At 42.2% G+C, this 17,323-nt stretch overlaps 2 protein-coding genes across 9 annotated transcripts in view; both read left to right on the plus strand.

Annotated features, from left to right (window-relative positions):
* The window catches only part of CEP76 (centrosomal protein 76), a 14,385-nt gene extending 2,834 nt beyond the window's left edge, over window positions 1-11,551 (plus strand). For 2 of the 4 annotated variants that reach the window (XM_035565330.2, XM_035565332.2), the window contains 9 exons: window positions 549-734; window positions 2,491-2,588; window positions 3,251-3,379; window positions 4,445-4,636; window positions 6,582-6,638; window positions 7,528-7,694; window positions 8,947-9,280; window positions 10,515-10,732; window positions 11,222-11,551. In XM_035565330.2, the coding sequence (XP_035421223.1) occupies window positions 549-734; window positions 2,491-2,588; window positions 3,251-3,379; window positions 4,445-4,636; window positions 6,582-6,638; window positions 7,528-7,694; window positions 8,947-9,280; window positions 10,515-10,732; window positions 11,222-11,360 (1,520 nt within the window). In that variant the 3' untranslated portion in view covers window positions 11,361-11,551. The remainder of the gene's footprint in view (window positions 1-548; window positions 735-2,490; window positions 2,589-3,250; window positions 3,380-4,444; window positions 4,637-6,581; window positions 6,639-7,527; window positions 7,695-8,946; window positions 9,281-10,514; window positions 10,733-11,221) is intronic. The other 2 variants (XM_035565331.2, XM_035565333.2) reach the window with 1 other exon arrangement.
* A 972-nt stretch (window positions 11,552-12,523) lies between these two features.
* The window catches only part of SPIRE1 (spire type actin nucleation factor 1), a 129,844-nt gene continuing 125,044 nt past the window's right edge, over window positions 12,524-17,323 (plus strand). For all 5 annotated transcript variants that reach the window (XM_035565354.2, XM_035565355.2, XM_035565356.2 and 2 more), the window contains exon 1: window positions 12,524-13,059. In XM_035565354.2, coding sequence (XP_035421247.1) covers window positions 12,708-13,059 — 352 coding nt within the window. In that variant the 5' untranslated portion in view covers window positions 12,524-12,707. The remainder of the gene's footprint in view (window positions 13,060-17,323) is intronic.

Genomic DNA, 17,323 nt, shown 5'->3' on the forward strand with positions numbered 1-17,323 from the left:
AGGGAGCAGAGAGAGAAAGCTGGAGTTTGTGCAGTTGGACATGGGGGATGGAGTGAATATACCACAAATTCAGGGAAAACCAGGCTTTGTTAATTCTGCCGCACAGAAAGCGATTTACAGCATAGGGTCATGCCCACCTACAGAGGAAGTTGTTTCCTAAATACTGATGTATAGTAAATAGACATGAAGTTATTAAGAGAGTATTTGCAATTACTTTTACTTACTGGTACTTTCAGAATATCTTTTATTTTCTTAAATGTTAATCCCATTTTTAATTTGTTGTACAATTGAACCATTTACATTAGGGTAGTCAAATATAGTAATCTTTTTATCCCCGCTCTAAATTGATTGTAGTCTGTAGCTCTGTCCTAATCTGAGTTTAAGATAGGATTGTTGTTTATGCTTCTAGATGCAAGGTTTTCTTAAAATGCAATGTTAATGCATATGCAATATATTTAACGAATATAAATGCCTATCCTTCTCTTAATTCTAAGGAGGACTTGGGGTAATAATATGCTGGCTGTTTTATCTTGGTTTAATACTGGCAGGTGACGGAAGTAAAATGGTGGATGCAACCACCATGTTATCTATATGTGATCCAGTGCACTTGGTTCTGATCAAAACAGACGCGTTTGGTGAGACAACCCTAGTAGCATCCTATTTCTTGGAGTGGCGATCTGTCCTAGCTGCAGAGAACGGCATAACAAACATTGCTGTTGAGCTCCTGGGTGTAGGTAAGAATAAATAATAGTCATATAATGATGACTTAAAATGTCGTGTAGTAAATTTGCTTATAGGCTTAAAGCAGGATTTATGATGTACTTTAATCTTAGTTCAACTGGGAAATTACTGTAAGGTATCCTTAGGAAATGTTTATGTAGGAGACTAATGGTCAGATTCTTGTGTTATGAAAACATGAAAAATGAGTGTTCCAGGTCCTGTGTAATCATGGCCCTCATGTCTGGGAATTCCCACTATGGGTTTTCTGCAGAATCTGGCTAAATTATGAAAACAAACAAACATAAATCAACCAATGCATCTCCAGGAATCTGTCAGGCCAATGCACCGAAGAGTAAAGTCTAGCTTGTGTCCTGTTCTTAGCAAACTAGTAATTGCTAGAGAAAGTAATCTCTGCTGTGCTGCCTTGTAGTCACATAGCTGGAAGGACATTTTCTGATAGAAGGGATAAACAGCCTTGTTTAGGTGCTTAGCTATCAGTATACACGTCTGTCTTTGTGTGTCACTTGTCACCGCTCCCCGTTCCGGGTGTTTCATCCTAATTATTTAGGATAATACAACTTAATGGATAAAGGCTAAATCCAGTACTCAACGTACCATGACTTCCTACGCAGGTTATCCCAGAACTTGGCCAAGTTACAGCTGAGTCATTTGAGTATGCACTATCACAGTTTCTCTACTAGTTAGTTGAGCTAGGCTCTTGCTAGTTTCAAGAGAGTAAACTATATCTTCAAAATATTTTGAAAACAGGATATACTGTGTAAGTCATGCTTAACTCTTACCACCTTTGCCTGCTTTTTGAATGATTTAGCGCACAGGTTTGTCCAGTGAACATAAATCTATTTGTTTATTGATATGCTTGTTAGCATTATTTTATTCTGAAAATGCAAACTTGACTAAGCAATATGGGTTTGGTTAGACTCTCAGGTAGACAGTTTTTTAATTTATAACAAATAACCTTTGAAATGTATGAAAATAACTTGTTTGTTTATTGTAGGGGTGATGGGAGGAATTCTAACCTACTTCTCATTAACTTTTTTCCTAAGTAATAAAGTACAAATCCAGTTAATCAAGTGCTTTTTATCCTCTTCTAAAGACTAGTTGTCGTACAAAATTCATCAAGAACATCAAACCATGCCGGCAACTCAGATAAATAGACAAACCACTGCATGAGGTTTCTGTTGCTCATATTGCATCTAATTCTGTATCTCTCTTGTAATTTATTTCTTCTCACTGTTATGGAGTCCAAAACTTGAAGCATTATGCATTATTATTATTTTAAACATGATTATTTGTATGGCATTCTGGGTCCTTCATGATAAACCATATCTTGAGTGAAATGAAATTAACCCTATTCTAGCTACTTAAGTTTGAGCTACCTGTGTTGTCAGTAGGAATAGGCACTCTTACAGTGTGGCTCTTCTAATCAATTTTAGATGCCTCAAAATAGATGCCTTATTTTAGACACTTCCAGAACACCATTCACCACACTGTATGTCCCGATATTGGCTGCAAAGAGAGCCACGGATAATTATCTCGGATCTAGGTGTCTGCTTCTTTGGCCATGTAACCCTTCCTTTCAGTCTTATTTGAGTTTAAACTATGAAAGAAGATGCTTATGTTTTATGTATTTAAATAAGTTTAGTTGTTTTTGTGATTATATAATTAAAACAGTTATTTGTTCCTGCCTCACTGATGTGTCTGAGTAAAAGGAATTTGAAAGGACTGATTGAAATGTATTTTGGTTCGAAGGTACAGAATCAAAGGTTTCTGTTGGTGTTTTGAACATCAGACTTGAAATGTATCCTCAACTTAGTAAGACGCTGTCTCCAGAAATAACTAATACTCAAGTAAGTAATTTTTGGGAGGACTGACCTATGCTTTTATGGGGGGGGGAAAAAGCTCAGTATAAAATTACTCATGTGGGTGCTGGGGGCTGTGGGTTTTTGAATGTTCAATAGTAATTTTTTTCCACTCAATTTAAATATAATTGCCTTTTTAAAACTATTTTCTTTATACTGATCATTACTTTATTTGAAATATAGTTTTCTAATTATCTGTATCAAGGCTTCAAGAAGAGAAATGAGGATGAAATACTTAAGTTTCTTCAGACAGTACATGTTTCCTTGCTCTCTTTTTCCATTTGAAAAAATAATTTCAAGTCAGCTATTCTGCTTGAAAAGCCAGTAAATGGTGGCCTGAAGGCGCATGCAGATATTATTCCACGCTTCACAAGCTGAGTAATCCTTCTGTACAGACATGCATCACTGAAGATGAACACTACTTCAGTCAAGCTTGAGCCTACAAACAAGAAATGTAAATTGAGGTTTTCACTCATTGGATTTTCATTTAAAAATACTATTCTTTTGCATTGGTGTGGCATGCCATGTAAATATTAAGCTGTATTTTACGTAAGACAGGATTTGGTGTTAATACACTTATTGATTGCATTCTTGTTCTTGTTTGGAATCAGTATGTGTGTCATTTGTTATGGTTATTTTCTTACCTGCAGTTTACTTTGGAACGTCAGAAGACAGCAGAAAAAGAACGATTGTTTCTTGTGTATGCTAAACAGTGGTGGAGAGAATACCTTCAGATTAGGCCTACACACAACACGAGGCTAGTAAAGATTTTTGCACAGGTCTGTAAATTTTACAAATATGCTTACCTGTTCTTTAAGTTATCTTTTTATTCTTAGATTTTTAAGGCTTATATACGTAGAATCTGTATAGATTTATGATGTGGTTATGTTCCAGTCAGGGCTACATGTGGTTTAGCATGCTGAAAATGAAATTTGTAAGGATTAAACTTGTGTGTGTTTACTGAAGCTTAGTACCATGATGCAGAAAGAAAGGGTCCTCCAGGCACCCTGATGCAGGAGGTAATGAAGCCTCTTTAGTCTTCTCCTGAATAACCACAAATGTCAAAGGCTTAAGACAATAAAGACAGTAAGTCTTTAAGTCAGTAAAGACGATGAATGAAAGAAAGAAAGAAATGGGGAGGGCAATCACCACCTTACCAGCAGACTGATGACCAGCCAGTCTTCAAGTAACAGTGGGAACACAAATGAGATTCACAGAATTGTGTGATAACTCAGTTGTTACCCACTTTTTACATGTAATGCAGAAGCATATTTTACATGCCTTTTTTTTTTTTGCTTGGTGACAATGTGAAAATTGACAGATTCTTCTTCCCTGTCTAGAATATCCTACCAGTGACAGAGCCAGTAGAAAAATCTAGCTGTAATGTGTCTCTGAATTAATTTCATTAATGGTCTTGTGTCTTAATTCTAGAAGAATTTTTCTGTCTCAGTATTTTTGAATTACAATTATTTGGGAGAGAATAAATTCCATGGCAAAAAAGTGGTCTAAGATCTCTCTTGTGATATTTGCATTGCTGGCAAGTAACTGTACTTTATATTTACATCACTTGCACCTCTCCCCTCTTTCCTATTATTCCCCCATGAGTTCTTCTTGCTTGCACCCTTCCCCTTCTCTTCCCCAGTCCTGCTGCAGGGGAATGAGGGAGCGACTGGGTGGGTGCTCGCAGCCACTGGTGGGGCTGGGAACACCACACCCTTGTTTGGAAGGTGATGCTGCTACTGAACACACCTGGTACAGCCAGAATGGGAGGTGTCACTTCCGTGAAGAGAAACAGGAGGCACTTCAGGAAGTTTTAACAGTGCTGTTTGTTTTTATATGTTAAGGATGAAAATGGAGTAAACCGTCCAGTGTGTTCGTATATCAGACCGCTTCGAGCAGGCCGCTTGCTAGACACACCTAGGCAAGCAGCGCGGTTTGTCAGTGTCCTGGGTTATGAAAGAGCTCCTGTCATTGGAGGAGGTGGTGGCAAACAGGAACAGTGGTGCACCCTTCTTGCTTTCATATGTAGAAACAAGGTATGTGCAAATAGTCCGTGTATGACACCTTGTCATTGGTATGTTCTGACTGAGGTTAGTCATTTAAAACAGGCTGTGAAAGGTGGATTCGGTCCACTTCAGAGAATCCCCAGTTGCAAATAGCTTATTTAAGGTATTTTTAAAGAGACACAGGTGTTAAGTAGTAGATGAGCAGGCTCTGGAACAGGCTTGCTTTCTCTACTGCTATTGTTGGGGTCCATTTCCCAATACATTTTTCGAGTCTGTTGGACAATGAGGTTGCTACATTGGCTCTAAGATCCTATATGGTTATGCAGTGAATTGATACTAGTGCGTAGGCTGCTATTTTGCTTTCTGGATTAGCCTAGAATTATTGGAAAAGTCTGTTTTGAAAAACACATTTTGTATATATATGTGCTAAAGCATATTGACGGTAAGTCTTTGTATTCAGTTTTTGCAAGACAAGGTTTTTCAGTAAGTTTCTGCCTAGTCCAATGTTTGTATCACATGACTATCATAAATGAAATAAATTGTGACTCATTCTGGATCATAATTCTCATGTATTAATACAAGCAATACTGCTCCCTTTTAATAGCTCTTTCGAGTGATCGCTGCTTTTCATTGCCACTGAGAAACTTCTGCATTCAAAAACTGTCTCACTGATGTATTTATAATTAAAAAAAATCTGCTGTTCTTGGCAGCAGGAGCTATACCTCATTTTTTTTAGACCAGTCTCAAAGACCACACAGAAGAGGCACTAGCTATTGTCTCTGAGATATTTGGAATAAATTCTTCCCTCAGAGGGTGGTGAGGCCCTGGCACAGGCTGCCCAGAGAAGCTGTGGATGCCCCGTCCCTGGAGGTGTTCAAGGCCAGGCTGGATGGGGCTTTGGGCAGCCTGGTCTGGTGGGAGGTGTCCCTGCCCATGGCAGGGGGGCTGGAAGCAGGTGATCTTTAAGGTCCCTCCCTACCCAAACTATCCTATGACTATAACACTGTATCACACATAAGTGCCAGCAGTGTAAGGCAAGCTCTGAGCTGCCTGCTGGCTTTCAGATGAAAGTGATGATAGTGACTTCTGAGTTTGACGACTGTTGTGCTTGGAGGTACAGAGAAAGGGTTTTCTCTAAGGCAGTATAGTGGAAAGCTCTGCAGAAAATAGCAGAATTTAGCTCCTGAGACACCAGGTGGACCATTATTACTCTTATGAAAAACAGTGTGGCGTTATATTGTGTTTTAACCCTAGTAGTGAGCTAAGCAGCACACAGCTTCTCACCCACTCTCCCTAGGTGGGATAGGAGAGAGAATTGGAAAGGTAAGAAAGAACTCGTGGGTCAAGGTAAAGGCAGTTTAATAAGTAAAGCAAATGCTGCATGCACAAGCAAAGCAGAGCACGGAGTTTGTTCACTGCTTCCCATCGTCAGGCAGGTGTTCAGCCACTCCCAGCCAAGCAGGGCTCATCACGCATAATGATTTCTTGGGAAGACAAATGCCATCACTCCCGGTGTCCTCCCCTTCCTCCTCCTTTACCCCAGCTGTTACTGCTGAGCATGACCCCACACGGTGTGGGACGTCCCCTGGGCCAGCTGTCCTGGCTGTGTCCCCCCCGGCCCCTGGTGCACCCCCAGCCTGGTCACTGGCAGGACATGACAAGCAGGAAGGTCCTTGGCTCTGTGTGAGCACTGCTCTGCAGCAACTGAAACATCCCTCTGTTATCACCACTATTGTCATCAAAAATACAAAACACAGCATTGTGTGAGCCTCTACGAACAAAGTTAACTCTATCCCAGCCAAAACCATGATACATTATTAAATTAACACAGGTTCAACAAAAACTTGGTTTAAATCTACTTATTCGGATATTTGCTTTGTACATTATGATAGGGGAAGATTGTGCTATTTATGTAATGAATGCTGTGCATGTGTTATAAAGGCTTTGTTGCATGAGGAATCTTTTTCTTTTACAGCTAACAGTTGTGAAGAACATAAGAGGAAAAAATATTAGACATTTAAAATTGGTAGCAGTAAGTTCATGAAGAAAACTTTCTGGTTGGGAGGAAATGCAGCTGATGTGACTTTTCAGCTTTTCTATAGTCAGATCTGTGGGAGATCTTAATTAAATTTAAAAAGTAAAGTAAAATTACAGTAGATCTATATTTTATTCAGTGACCATATTTCCTAACTATGAAAATACTGTATAATTTCTGATACTGTCGTGGGTATTTGCCTTATATACATTTTTGCTTTTAATCAGAACATTGGTCTGTGAAGACAAAACTAAGAGGTTCTGGTTTTGTTTTACTTGAAGGTATCCTTATAAGAGATGTTTTCCAGTGTTAGTCATACACTGTACTTGAATCTAAAATAAAAATAGTCTGCAGTGAAACTACTTAAAATGACTTATTCTGTTACAGAAAGCTAAAACTTTACCACAAGAAAGAATTCTTTAGTTATCAAAGAAGCTAACCAGCTACTGGTATGGGATAACAAGATTTTTTGTAAAATTAGCCTGGAGATTTCAGTATAGTTTGTACTGGTTAGTTTTCCCATTATACAGTTAGCAGAATTAAACTAGTTCATGATTTTGGCCATCTTTGCTTCTCTTGCCTAAAAGAATGAGGAAGGTATTGAAATTGTAGATGTTATTTCTAGCTTTAACATGCTGTGTAGTGATTTTGCAGAGTATCGAAAGCACAGCATACAACTTGCTTTACTTTGTGCCTAAAGGTACCTTTTTTAAAAAAAAAAAAAAAAAAAAAATTTAAATCCTGACTTTTTGATACATGTTTTACGTAAATAGGAGGGAAATGTGACTTAGAAAATAACAGTTGGAAAAATATAATTGGTTTTCTTTCTTTAATAGTTTTAGCTGTGCCTGATACTCAAACCAACTTACAAATGCTTACTGTCTAGGGTGACTGTGAAGATCATGCTAACCTTCTGTGCAGCCTTCTTCTTGGGTATGGATTGGAGGCCTTTGTGTGCGTGGGAACAAAAGCAAAAGGAGTCCCCCACACTTGGGTAATGACTTGTGGAACCGACGGAACGATTACCTTTTGGGAGAGCCTAACGGGGCATAGGTGAGTTAAAAGAATGTAAGAAAACTGAACAAGGTGTATTGAGATCTGTGTAGTTCTTTGGATTTATTTATTTTTTTAGTCTCTACATCCTGTCATGTAACTAAGTATTTAAGTGTCTAGGAGGCTTTTGTCTTCAAATTTGTGTTCTGTGTTCTGCTGCTGTTTGAAGAGTAACTGGTTCAGTGTGAGGTGAAGTATTTCATCAGTTTGTAATATACTTTTCAGTAGTTCAGCTGTTTTGTCTTAGGGCAGCTGATTGTCTTCATTTATGAAGAAAGAGGTGAAATCTGATATGATTGGTTAGGAGCCCGTATGTGTTTTTTTTTTTTAATCTTAGTTCATCTTTGAAATCAGTGTTGCACTACTTTGTTCCCCTGCAGAAATCTCTGTGCAAGAAATCTCTGAAATTCTCACTTGAGTCATTTTAGAAGGGCACGTTGTTGTTCTGTATTCTAAAGCTTCTGGTACCCGTTTATTAAAAATTCTTTCCCTTTTTGTCATTCTGCATGTCCTGTTACTCAAGGGCATGGAGTGGTACTCAGTCCCAATTTTTATATCAAAATTAAAAAAAAAAAAAATGCTTAGAACTTCAATGATAAGAACTTCCTGTTTACCGATGACACTCAGCACTATAATCCATACCATTATACTTCTTAGTGCTGTTTGAAACAATAAATACCTTCGGAAACATAATTTTTGCAATATATAGCTTCAAGTTGCGTCGTTAGAAGTACAGTGGGACCGTAGACTTGAATGTAAAACTTTTGGCTGTGTGAAAGGAGCTGGTTAATAACCAGTGTTGAAAATAAGCAATTATGTTTTGCCACTGATTACGTATGTTATGATTAGCGTTTTAAGCTGTACTTCCCAAAATGCGATGAACAGTGTGGAAGCTGTATGGGCATGTTTTTGTAGTTGCAAAATTTAGTTGTTATTCAGTATCTGCTTGATTAATCAGCTTATTTTCCTACATATAAAGAAGAAAAGTAATGTATTATTGCATTGTATGCTACGCCTCCAAAAATGTGTAATTACTTTTCTGTATTAGAATTAATTATTAGAATAAATTATTATTCTTGATTTGAATGCTATTTTGGGGAGGAAATTTTATTAACAAACTTGAGTTATATATAAAGGAGAAATGACTTATTTCTGTCTCATCTACATATTTTTACCTTGACATGAAATAAGGTGCATTAATAAAAACGTGAAATAAGGTGCATTAATAAAAAAACTGAATGTTTTTGATCAGGTATATCCACAGGCCTATCAACCCTGACGACCCTCCGCTAGTTGAACAGCCCAAGCCATTGTATCCCTATCGCACAATAGGTTGTGTCTTCAACCATCAGAAGTTCTTTGGAAATTGTCAGCCCACTGATGCTGTGGAGGTCTGCGTGTTTGACCTGCATGACGAGTCTAAATGGAAGCCCATGAGTGGAGAAGCAATAAAATCTGTGTGTTCTCCTGGAGCAGCGTCTTCAGTTCCCCCTTTTCCTCCTTTGTGTGCTTCTGCAATAGATGCTGCAGTAACAAGCAACGAGATAGAATTGCAGCTGAGATTACTGGTCTCGGAACACAGGAAGGTAATCTTGTTTAAAAACTGTCACTGATCTGCTGAGGTAGTAAAGGTGCATGTCTTTGTTGTGTGCTTGTTTTGCATAGCTGTTTGTTAGTTTGCATAGTTGTGCCTTTGCAATGCGTTTTCCATCACCCGTTGCAGAAATGCAAGATGTGAAAATTAAAATAACTGAAAAACATCTGGGATGACTGTACTTGGCTAGTTTAGACATCATACTAACTGTTTGCAGTGGCAGTGCTGCAGTTGTTTGTGGGCTTATTCCCCCCACCCTGCCTTTCCCTCTCTTTCCTGGTCTGTGATTTTTGGCTTACTGGCATCTGCAGACTACTTATGAGTGGTTTATAAAAGAGCTAAGAAGATAAAAATCCTGTTTGTCAGTGGGCTGAACGTATCCATCACATTTTTATTTTTTTTAATTTTATATGTATATCTCTTCCCTAGATAAAAGCAGGCTTTCAGTTTTCAGTCTTACTCTGCTTACTCTGAGTGCTTTACAAAATTAGCAGGTATTTTTAGAAGTTAGTTTTGTCCTTTATCAAGATTTCTACGTGACGTAATATATCAGAAATTATTCTTCCTGTGCTGGATATGAAGGAGATGGTATTTTGAATTCCTGATAGCTGATGTTTCTCTTTTTTTTTCAATGTTAGCAATCTTTGCTTTTTAATCTCTTACCACATAATGCTCAACCTGAGGGTTGCAAGTAATTCTCAGAGAATGAATCTCGTGCAGTGTTGAACAAAAGTGGTAGATTTTTCTACTTATTTGCATTTGTTGGTTAGTAGGAGGAAAGTACACATACATACGTATCTGTGTTTTGGGAACTTGTGCGTTGTTTTTTTGAAGTGAATTTCCAGGAGACATTAGAAAAACGTGAGGTGAATCTTAGTTGATCTTTCCCGTATTTCTGTTGCCTATCTTATACACCAGCACTGTAGTCTTAAATTTCTTCCAAATATAGTGTAGCTAAAACATATAGTTTCAACTCTGCTGGTTTTGCTTTAGTTGAGTCTGACTTAATTTCTTGATAAGTGTTTAATATTTTGTTGGTGGTGTTTGATTCTTCTGGTTTGGTGTGTGAATCAGTACCTACACCTTACTGCTTTATGGATTCACTTCCATGAACTGCAAGTTAAAGATTGGTCATGAATTTATTTGAATCTGTACATTATGCAAGCTGATTAATATCCTTAAATTCATTCTGCATGGTTGTCATCATGTTGTGACTTGCCTCGCAGGATCTTGGCCTTTCTACTGTTTGGGATGACCATCTATCCTATCTGTTGTCACCAGCGTTAGCAGCCTATGAGCTTGAACGTACCACGAGCGTTTCTGCTGGAAACGAAGAGTTTCAAGATGCTGTACGAAGAGCAGTACCTGATGGTCACACATTTAAAGGCTTTCCTATCCATTTTGTATACAGAAATGCCAGGAGAGCATTTGCCACGTGTCTTCGGTAAGACTAAGTATAAGTAACAACATATATGTTAAAACCAAGTAGAAATACGTAATTATGAGTTGCAGGGTTTTTTTGTTTGTTTTGATGCTGACTTAAGTTTAAAGGAAATGAACTTCCTTTAATAAGAACTGGAAGAATAAAGAATGTATGATGCACATAATGAATCGGGCATGGGGTACAGAGCTCTTGTGTTAAATGGATGAGTCCAGTGATGATAGACTTCTGATGGATTAAATTAAAGAATGAGTGTGTTGTTTTCACTCCCTGCATTTAATTTCTCTGGACTTGCTAAGTGACCAGCGGTGGTCTTGTTCTCCTCCAAGGCAGCAGCCCTTCCGCTATAAAACAATATTATTATTTGTGTTGACAGACTTGGGACGCTCGTTATTTGTTAATCATGTTTCAAATAATTGCACGTGTATAACTGAAAACTTTAATAATAGCTTAGTGATATTTGTTACTCTTGTTTTTCCTTCTTTGTCGCAGGTCTCCTTTCTGTGAAGAAATAATCTGTTGCAGGGGTGACCAAGTGCGACTTGCAGTTCGTGTACGAGTGTTTACATACCCTGAATCTGCATGTGCTGTTTGGATCATGTTTGCTTGTAAATACCGCTCTGTCCTTTGAAAAACAAAATCATGCATGCCTCTTTGGATCTGCAAAATAATGTATCTGCATATCATATTATGCAATTAAACTAATATTGTATTTTGTATAGATGCCACCAATTTTGAATACTGCATTGTGTGAAGTGAATTGTATACACGATGATAATTGTATTTATAAAGAGTTTATTTTAATAAAAGCACCTTTAATACTTAGAGGAATGTTGTATGTTTCCTTTCCACAACGGAAATTTATTTCTGCCTATCTTGGAGCTAGCAATAGCTTCAACGTTGAGCTTCTACAGACGGTTCAGTTGGGTATAGGTAATGTTTATAATCTATGAATGTAATAATTTATGGATTTTTTTCTTTTTACCTTCACAATTAAGAGTTGGACACCAAAACGTAAATAACTGTGCTGGCCTAGGTAAAGTCTGTCCAACCTCATACCTTTTCCTTGACAATAACATGTCATGGATGATAGGAGAGGAAAAAAAAACCTGCAGAGGCTCATTTCTGTATAACTCTCCTGTTTCTGACACTCAAACTTAGCTCGCTTCTGCAGTAGTAGTTGTTCTATGTAATAACCCTCCGTGATTTTGTCAGAGTTTGATACTCTCACCTGTACTTACCCATGTGTGGTTTTGATTGTCTTAAACATGGTGATGATTTTGCTGAGCGTCTCTCGGTCCTCATGCTCTGAGAAAGGGCAACCAGGCCGTCCGTGCCTCTAGTGCTTTTTACCACGTCAACTCTAGCCATCCCTTTTGAGGCTAAATAAATTGAAACTATTGAATTGCTTCCACCGTTAAAACTGTAGACAGTACAATCTCTGCATTGATCTCACTGTATCTAGTATAATTCAAAGGGCTGGATCAGCGCACGCTGGGTACGGCTGAATTGAAGGCCTTGGCTAAAACGCCAGTTCGCAGCAGCGCGTGTAAGGGGGGGAAGTCCCTGCTGCCTGCGATTACAGGCGAACCGCCGACGGGGAGCCCCCTCGTGCAGCAGGGGGCGCTGCGGGCGCTGCCGTGCGCTCGGGGTCCCGGGGCGGGGGGCGGCAGGGGGCGCTGCGGCGGCGGGGCGCCGGGGGCCGCCATTGCGCGGCTCGGAGCCGTTCCCCCCGCGGCGGCGGCAGCGCCGGGGCCGCTCCTCCCGCCGGCCGCCCGGTGCCCGCCCGCCTGCCTGGGCCGGGCTGTCCGGCGGCCTGGCGGCACTGGCGGGGCGGGGAGGATGAGCGCAGGGAGCAGCAGCAGCAGCAGTACTAGCGGCACAAGGAGCAGCAGCAGCAGTACAAGCAGCAGCAGCAGCAGCAGCAGCAGCACAAGGAGCAGCAGCAGCAGCGTTGGGCGCTGAGCCGAGGCAGGGCATGGCGCTGCCGGGGGAGCGCGGCGCAGAGCCGCAGCCCGGCGCCTCCCGCCCCGCCGCCGCCGCCGACGATGAGGACGGCGGCGGAGGAGAACCAGGAGGAGGAGGAGGAGGAGGAGGGCAACCGGAGGCGCTGTCGCTGGAGGAGATCCTGCGGCTGTACAACCAGCCCATCAACGAGGAGCAGGCGTGGGCCGTGTGCTACCAGTGCTGCGGGTGGCTGCGGGCCCGCGCCCGCCGCGGAGAGACCCCCGCGGGCAGGCCGGGGGCGGCCGCGCACCTCCGCGTCTGGAGGGACGGCGCCGTCAGCATGGAGCGGGGCGAGCCCCGGCGGCCGCCCCACAGCGCCGCAGGTAAGGGGCGAGCCCCCCCCAAAGCCCCCCTGCACCGCCTTTGTCCGCGGGACCCGGACCCTGGGAAGCCGGGCACGGCTCGGCCGGGGTCCCGGCTGGTGGCTCTGTAAGGGGGGATGTGGGATGCGGGGGTTTATCTGGGTTTGGGGGTTTAGGGGTTTTTCAACCTAAACCCAGCTGGCACAGGGATGGGGCCGGTCATCGCGCATCGATGGCGTTCCCCGCCGTCAGGCTAGCCGGATTCAGCGTCGCTGGATTTCCTGGGAAGGCAGAAATTTGGGGGTTTTCAGGCGGTGTGGAGCAGAGCACTGTGGTGAATTTGTGAAGTGGGGTTAATGGTCCCGGCGCAGCTGGTACGTGGATGTTGTGCTGCGTGTTACCAGTTGGTGAAGGCTTTCAGCAGGGCGCCTGCCTGGAGATGCGCGGTGAGCCGGCTTGGGGCCGGCGGTACATGCAAATATCAAAAAATAATAAAAAAGAAATGGAAGAGGGGCCCTAACTTTCTCCCACAACTTCAGTGAGTCGAATAACCATTTCCACTTGAATATGGTCTGATGTGCCCTCTTTCTTAAAAAAAAAAAAAAAAAAAAAGGTGATTGTAATGTTAATAAAATGCCAGATGGACACCCAGAGGTGCCGGGGAAGTGCTTTCCCAGCCAGTGGGTCTGTGTGCCACACAAACACGCAGAACAGGGCATTGCACTCTGTGTGCTGCTTTTGTTGCGGTGTTTTGAGGTGGGATCAGGCTTCTTCCTCTCTCTCATGTCAGCGGTAGGAAACGCAGTGATTTAGTATGCGTTTCTTTTTGTTGTTACCTTTTCCTTGCTGTTCGTGGCCTTATTCTGTTGCCTCTCACGATATGTTTTTAGTGACCTGCGGGGTGTATCCGAACGTGAAGTTCGGGCCGCGCTCTGGCACGCACACGCGGATGTATGTGGGAGGGCACGAGGGGGGACCACCAGGCACGCACCCCTCCAATAGCTATAATTAACAGGCAAGGAAAGGAGCTCAGGGCCAGATGTTGGCTGCTAGACCGTGCTCAGTGATCCCACGTCTGTATCTCTGCCTGCCCCAAGTCATCCCAGCACCTCCGAATACGCCCGTGCAGCACAGGCCGTGCTCAGCCTTCACGCTTTTACAAAGGATTTGTAGGACTACCTGGCAACATGAAACCAAGGTGGTCCTAGTCCAGCAGCTTGTATTTTTCTTTGGTTTGCAGAGCCTGTGGCAGGTTTCCATTGGAAATTGCAATTTGCATGGTGCAGTGGTTGCCAGTAGGTCGCTGCGTGGAAGAGCCGACAGCAGGCTTGCTGCTCTTTGGTATCTTTTGAACTGTCCCAGTTCTTTTCCTTATTGCTCCCTGCAACGTCCTTGGGCGATGATTAATGAGCGTTGAGAGCCTCCTTCATCTCAAGCCTCTCAAAGGGATAGTTATTCTTACACTCGGGTATTCAGCTTAGCAGCAATGAAAACTTGAGAGCTGCTGCCCCGGTGCTATGGCTAGGGGAGCCCTGTGCAGCGGCGTAGGCCCTGAAGCCGTCTGGCCACATTAATTTTACTCTTGAGATACAAATTAAAGCTATCCTAAAAAGAAGTACTGATTATGTAGAAATGGGTGGTGCGTTTCCAAACCCATTTCTCCTGAGTCAGTTCTCCGGCTAATGCGCAATACTTGAAATTCTGACTGAAAATACCTAGAAATTGAACAAAATGTCCTTGAGGTAGGAAAGAAAGATGAGTTTCACTGATACGGATGGCAGGAAAACAACCTTGAAGTCAAATCCCTGTCATTAACCAAAACCAGAGAACAATTTTAAAATCTTCTCAGTTTTACCTGCAGTCTGCTAGTCCTTGGATCCTTAGTTATCTCTCTCTCTCTTTTTTTTTTTTCCTTTAATCAGGTAGGTTTTGGTTATATAGAAGTAAAAAATGATTGAGAATGGAAACCTCGCTCAGCTGTTCATTTTCATGCGCATGTTTGTATTACCTGACCGTCTGAATCCCCAGCAGGAGGAGGATCAGGAAGGATTCCTGGTAATTGTTTTCTTGCCTTCGTGTATCAGGCAACTTAGGTTTAAGTGGCTGTGTCAGAAGATTTGTTAGAGCAGTAGGGATTCTGCGGGCTAATACTCTGAGCTGCGAAACTATTCTGTTACTGCAGTGCATGAAAAACGTATAGCTGTAGGTTGGCGTATAGGTTTGGGTCATCACGGAATCAAATGTTGGCTGTTGGTTTCTGTTTTGGTAAACAAGAGGATCCTGTGTGGCAGATAAAGGAGTCCCCACAGAATGGTGTCTTTGGGTCACCAACATTCGGGCTTTGTTCAGGGCCGGGAGAACAGCGTGATCAGTCACGCCTGTCAGTAGAGCTCAGGCTAATTCGGGAGCAAACGCGGCCGCGTCGCAGAGTTTGCTTTAGGGACACTTATAAAAGAGCTGTTTTCACAGTGCCTTGCAAACCTTATCCTCCTGCCAGAAGTGGAGCGAGTAAGAAATAAACATGCAAAAAAACGAACAGTTCCCTGTGGTCATCTTGGTATGAACCATTGCAGCTGTCTGACATCTAAATACCACGGAAATGTGGGTTGCTCGGAAAGATGAATTTGGAGATACAGCGTAGAACGTATTTTTACCTAATGGATGTTTTTGTCTTCTCTATTATGCTTGCAATTTATATGAAAGGAGCTAACAGTGGCATCTAGTAAAGTGCCAGATGCAATAAAAAATACCTTCTGAATGAGTTAAAACGTTGGATGTAAACGTGTGGTTTGACTGCTTCGAGTCTTCTCCTTGAGGAACAGTGCTTACAAGCGGTGGTGCTGTTTTTAAACTTGAAGCAGTAACAAAGTGATGGGTATGCGAGTAGGAAACCAGCACCAGAACTTCCTCCTCCTCCTCCTCCTTTTGTGTTGTCCTCCAGCCCCAGAGGAGGAAGCACAGAGGGAAGCTACTGAAGTGCCATGCAGATTTTTCTCCTGGGCAGCTGCCAGGTGTTCAGAGGCAGGGTATAACACATGGAGAGCTCTGGCTCTGAATCAAAAAGATCGCAGAAAATTTGGCTGCATGGTGGCTTTCACGGGACTCAGAGGGCTCGAGGTGAGACATGGTAGAGAGGAATAGCTTACGCAGTGTTGGCAGCTGTAATGGCTTTCACGTCCTTCTTTGCGTGCCCAGGTATTGGAAGGCAGGGCGGAGAAGTATAGGACTAATAAATGCAAATTTTCCTTGTGTGCATCAAGAAGTTCTCATCTATCAGCCTCTTGAAGAGTGCTTATGAAAGATATGCGTGCTTTTCAGAAGCAGATGAATGTCCTGGCATTGTCCTTCTAATTTGGCTGACCCTTTTGAAAGATAATGGATGGGAGTAGCCCTGTTTGCTGCTTAAACTTCAAAACAGGGGCCGCTGTGACTGCTGCTGAAATAAATCCTACTTCTAGAATTAACGCTTAATTGTGCTCTGAATTCAGATTTTGTTCGGGGATATTTAGAAAGAATTGTACTTAAAGATAGTAAGGGTTTATGTATTAAGCCTCACCATTTCTTGCTAGAGTTTTAAGACTTTATCTATTAGTGGTGGAGGTCAAGGTAGGAAGAAAATGTAATGCCTTTGGCTTGGAGTAAATAAATAAATGAAATCACATTCCAGATGCCTGCACAAAACAAGTGGAAGGAAGTTACCGACAGGCAACCTTGGTTGCCAGATTTGTTCACAAAAATGTAAAGATGGTAATCAGGCTGTGAAGGCAGAGCGACTAGTTTGGTGTTGTCCGAAATCTGCATTTATTGTTCCTAAGGAGAGCTTAACAGCAAGGAACTTTGAGGAATTGTGGGCTCCCGATGCTCGTAATGACTTAGTGAAAGATAGTACTTCTGTAATTTAATGGGGTTTTTCTTTACTAGTGCAATTAAATGCTGCTGTAGAAGGAAAAGTAGAATTGTAACTGTCAGTGCTAACAGAGATTGAAGAGTAAAGTGAGAAATGAGACGTCTCCGTGATGTTGCGGGGAATTAATACGAGGTCTGTAAGGGGCATCACAGGAGAAGGAACAAAGGTACTTTTTTTTGGTCACGGAGTCCAGCGTCAGGGGCTGGCTGGAGGTGGCAGTGACTGCACAGCAAGAGGTGAGGGGTAGGAGAGGGGCAGCGTGAGAAGGGCTTTGGAGGTGAAGAGGATATCTGTGTATGACGCCGCAGTCAGTGAGCACCTAATGGGGCAATTCCGAGAAAAGGAGGGCGTCAGAGTGACAGGCAGCGGAGATGACCC

Source organism: Cygnus atratus, chromosome 2 (assembly GCF_013377495.2).
Source record: "Cygnus atratus isolate AKBS03 ecotype Queensland, Australia chromosome 2, CAtr_DNAZoo_HiC_assembly, whole genome shotgun sequence".
NCBI lineage: Eukaryota > Metazoa > Chordata > Aves > Anseriformes > Anatidae > Cygnus > Cygnus atratus.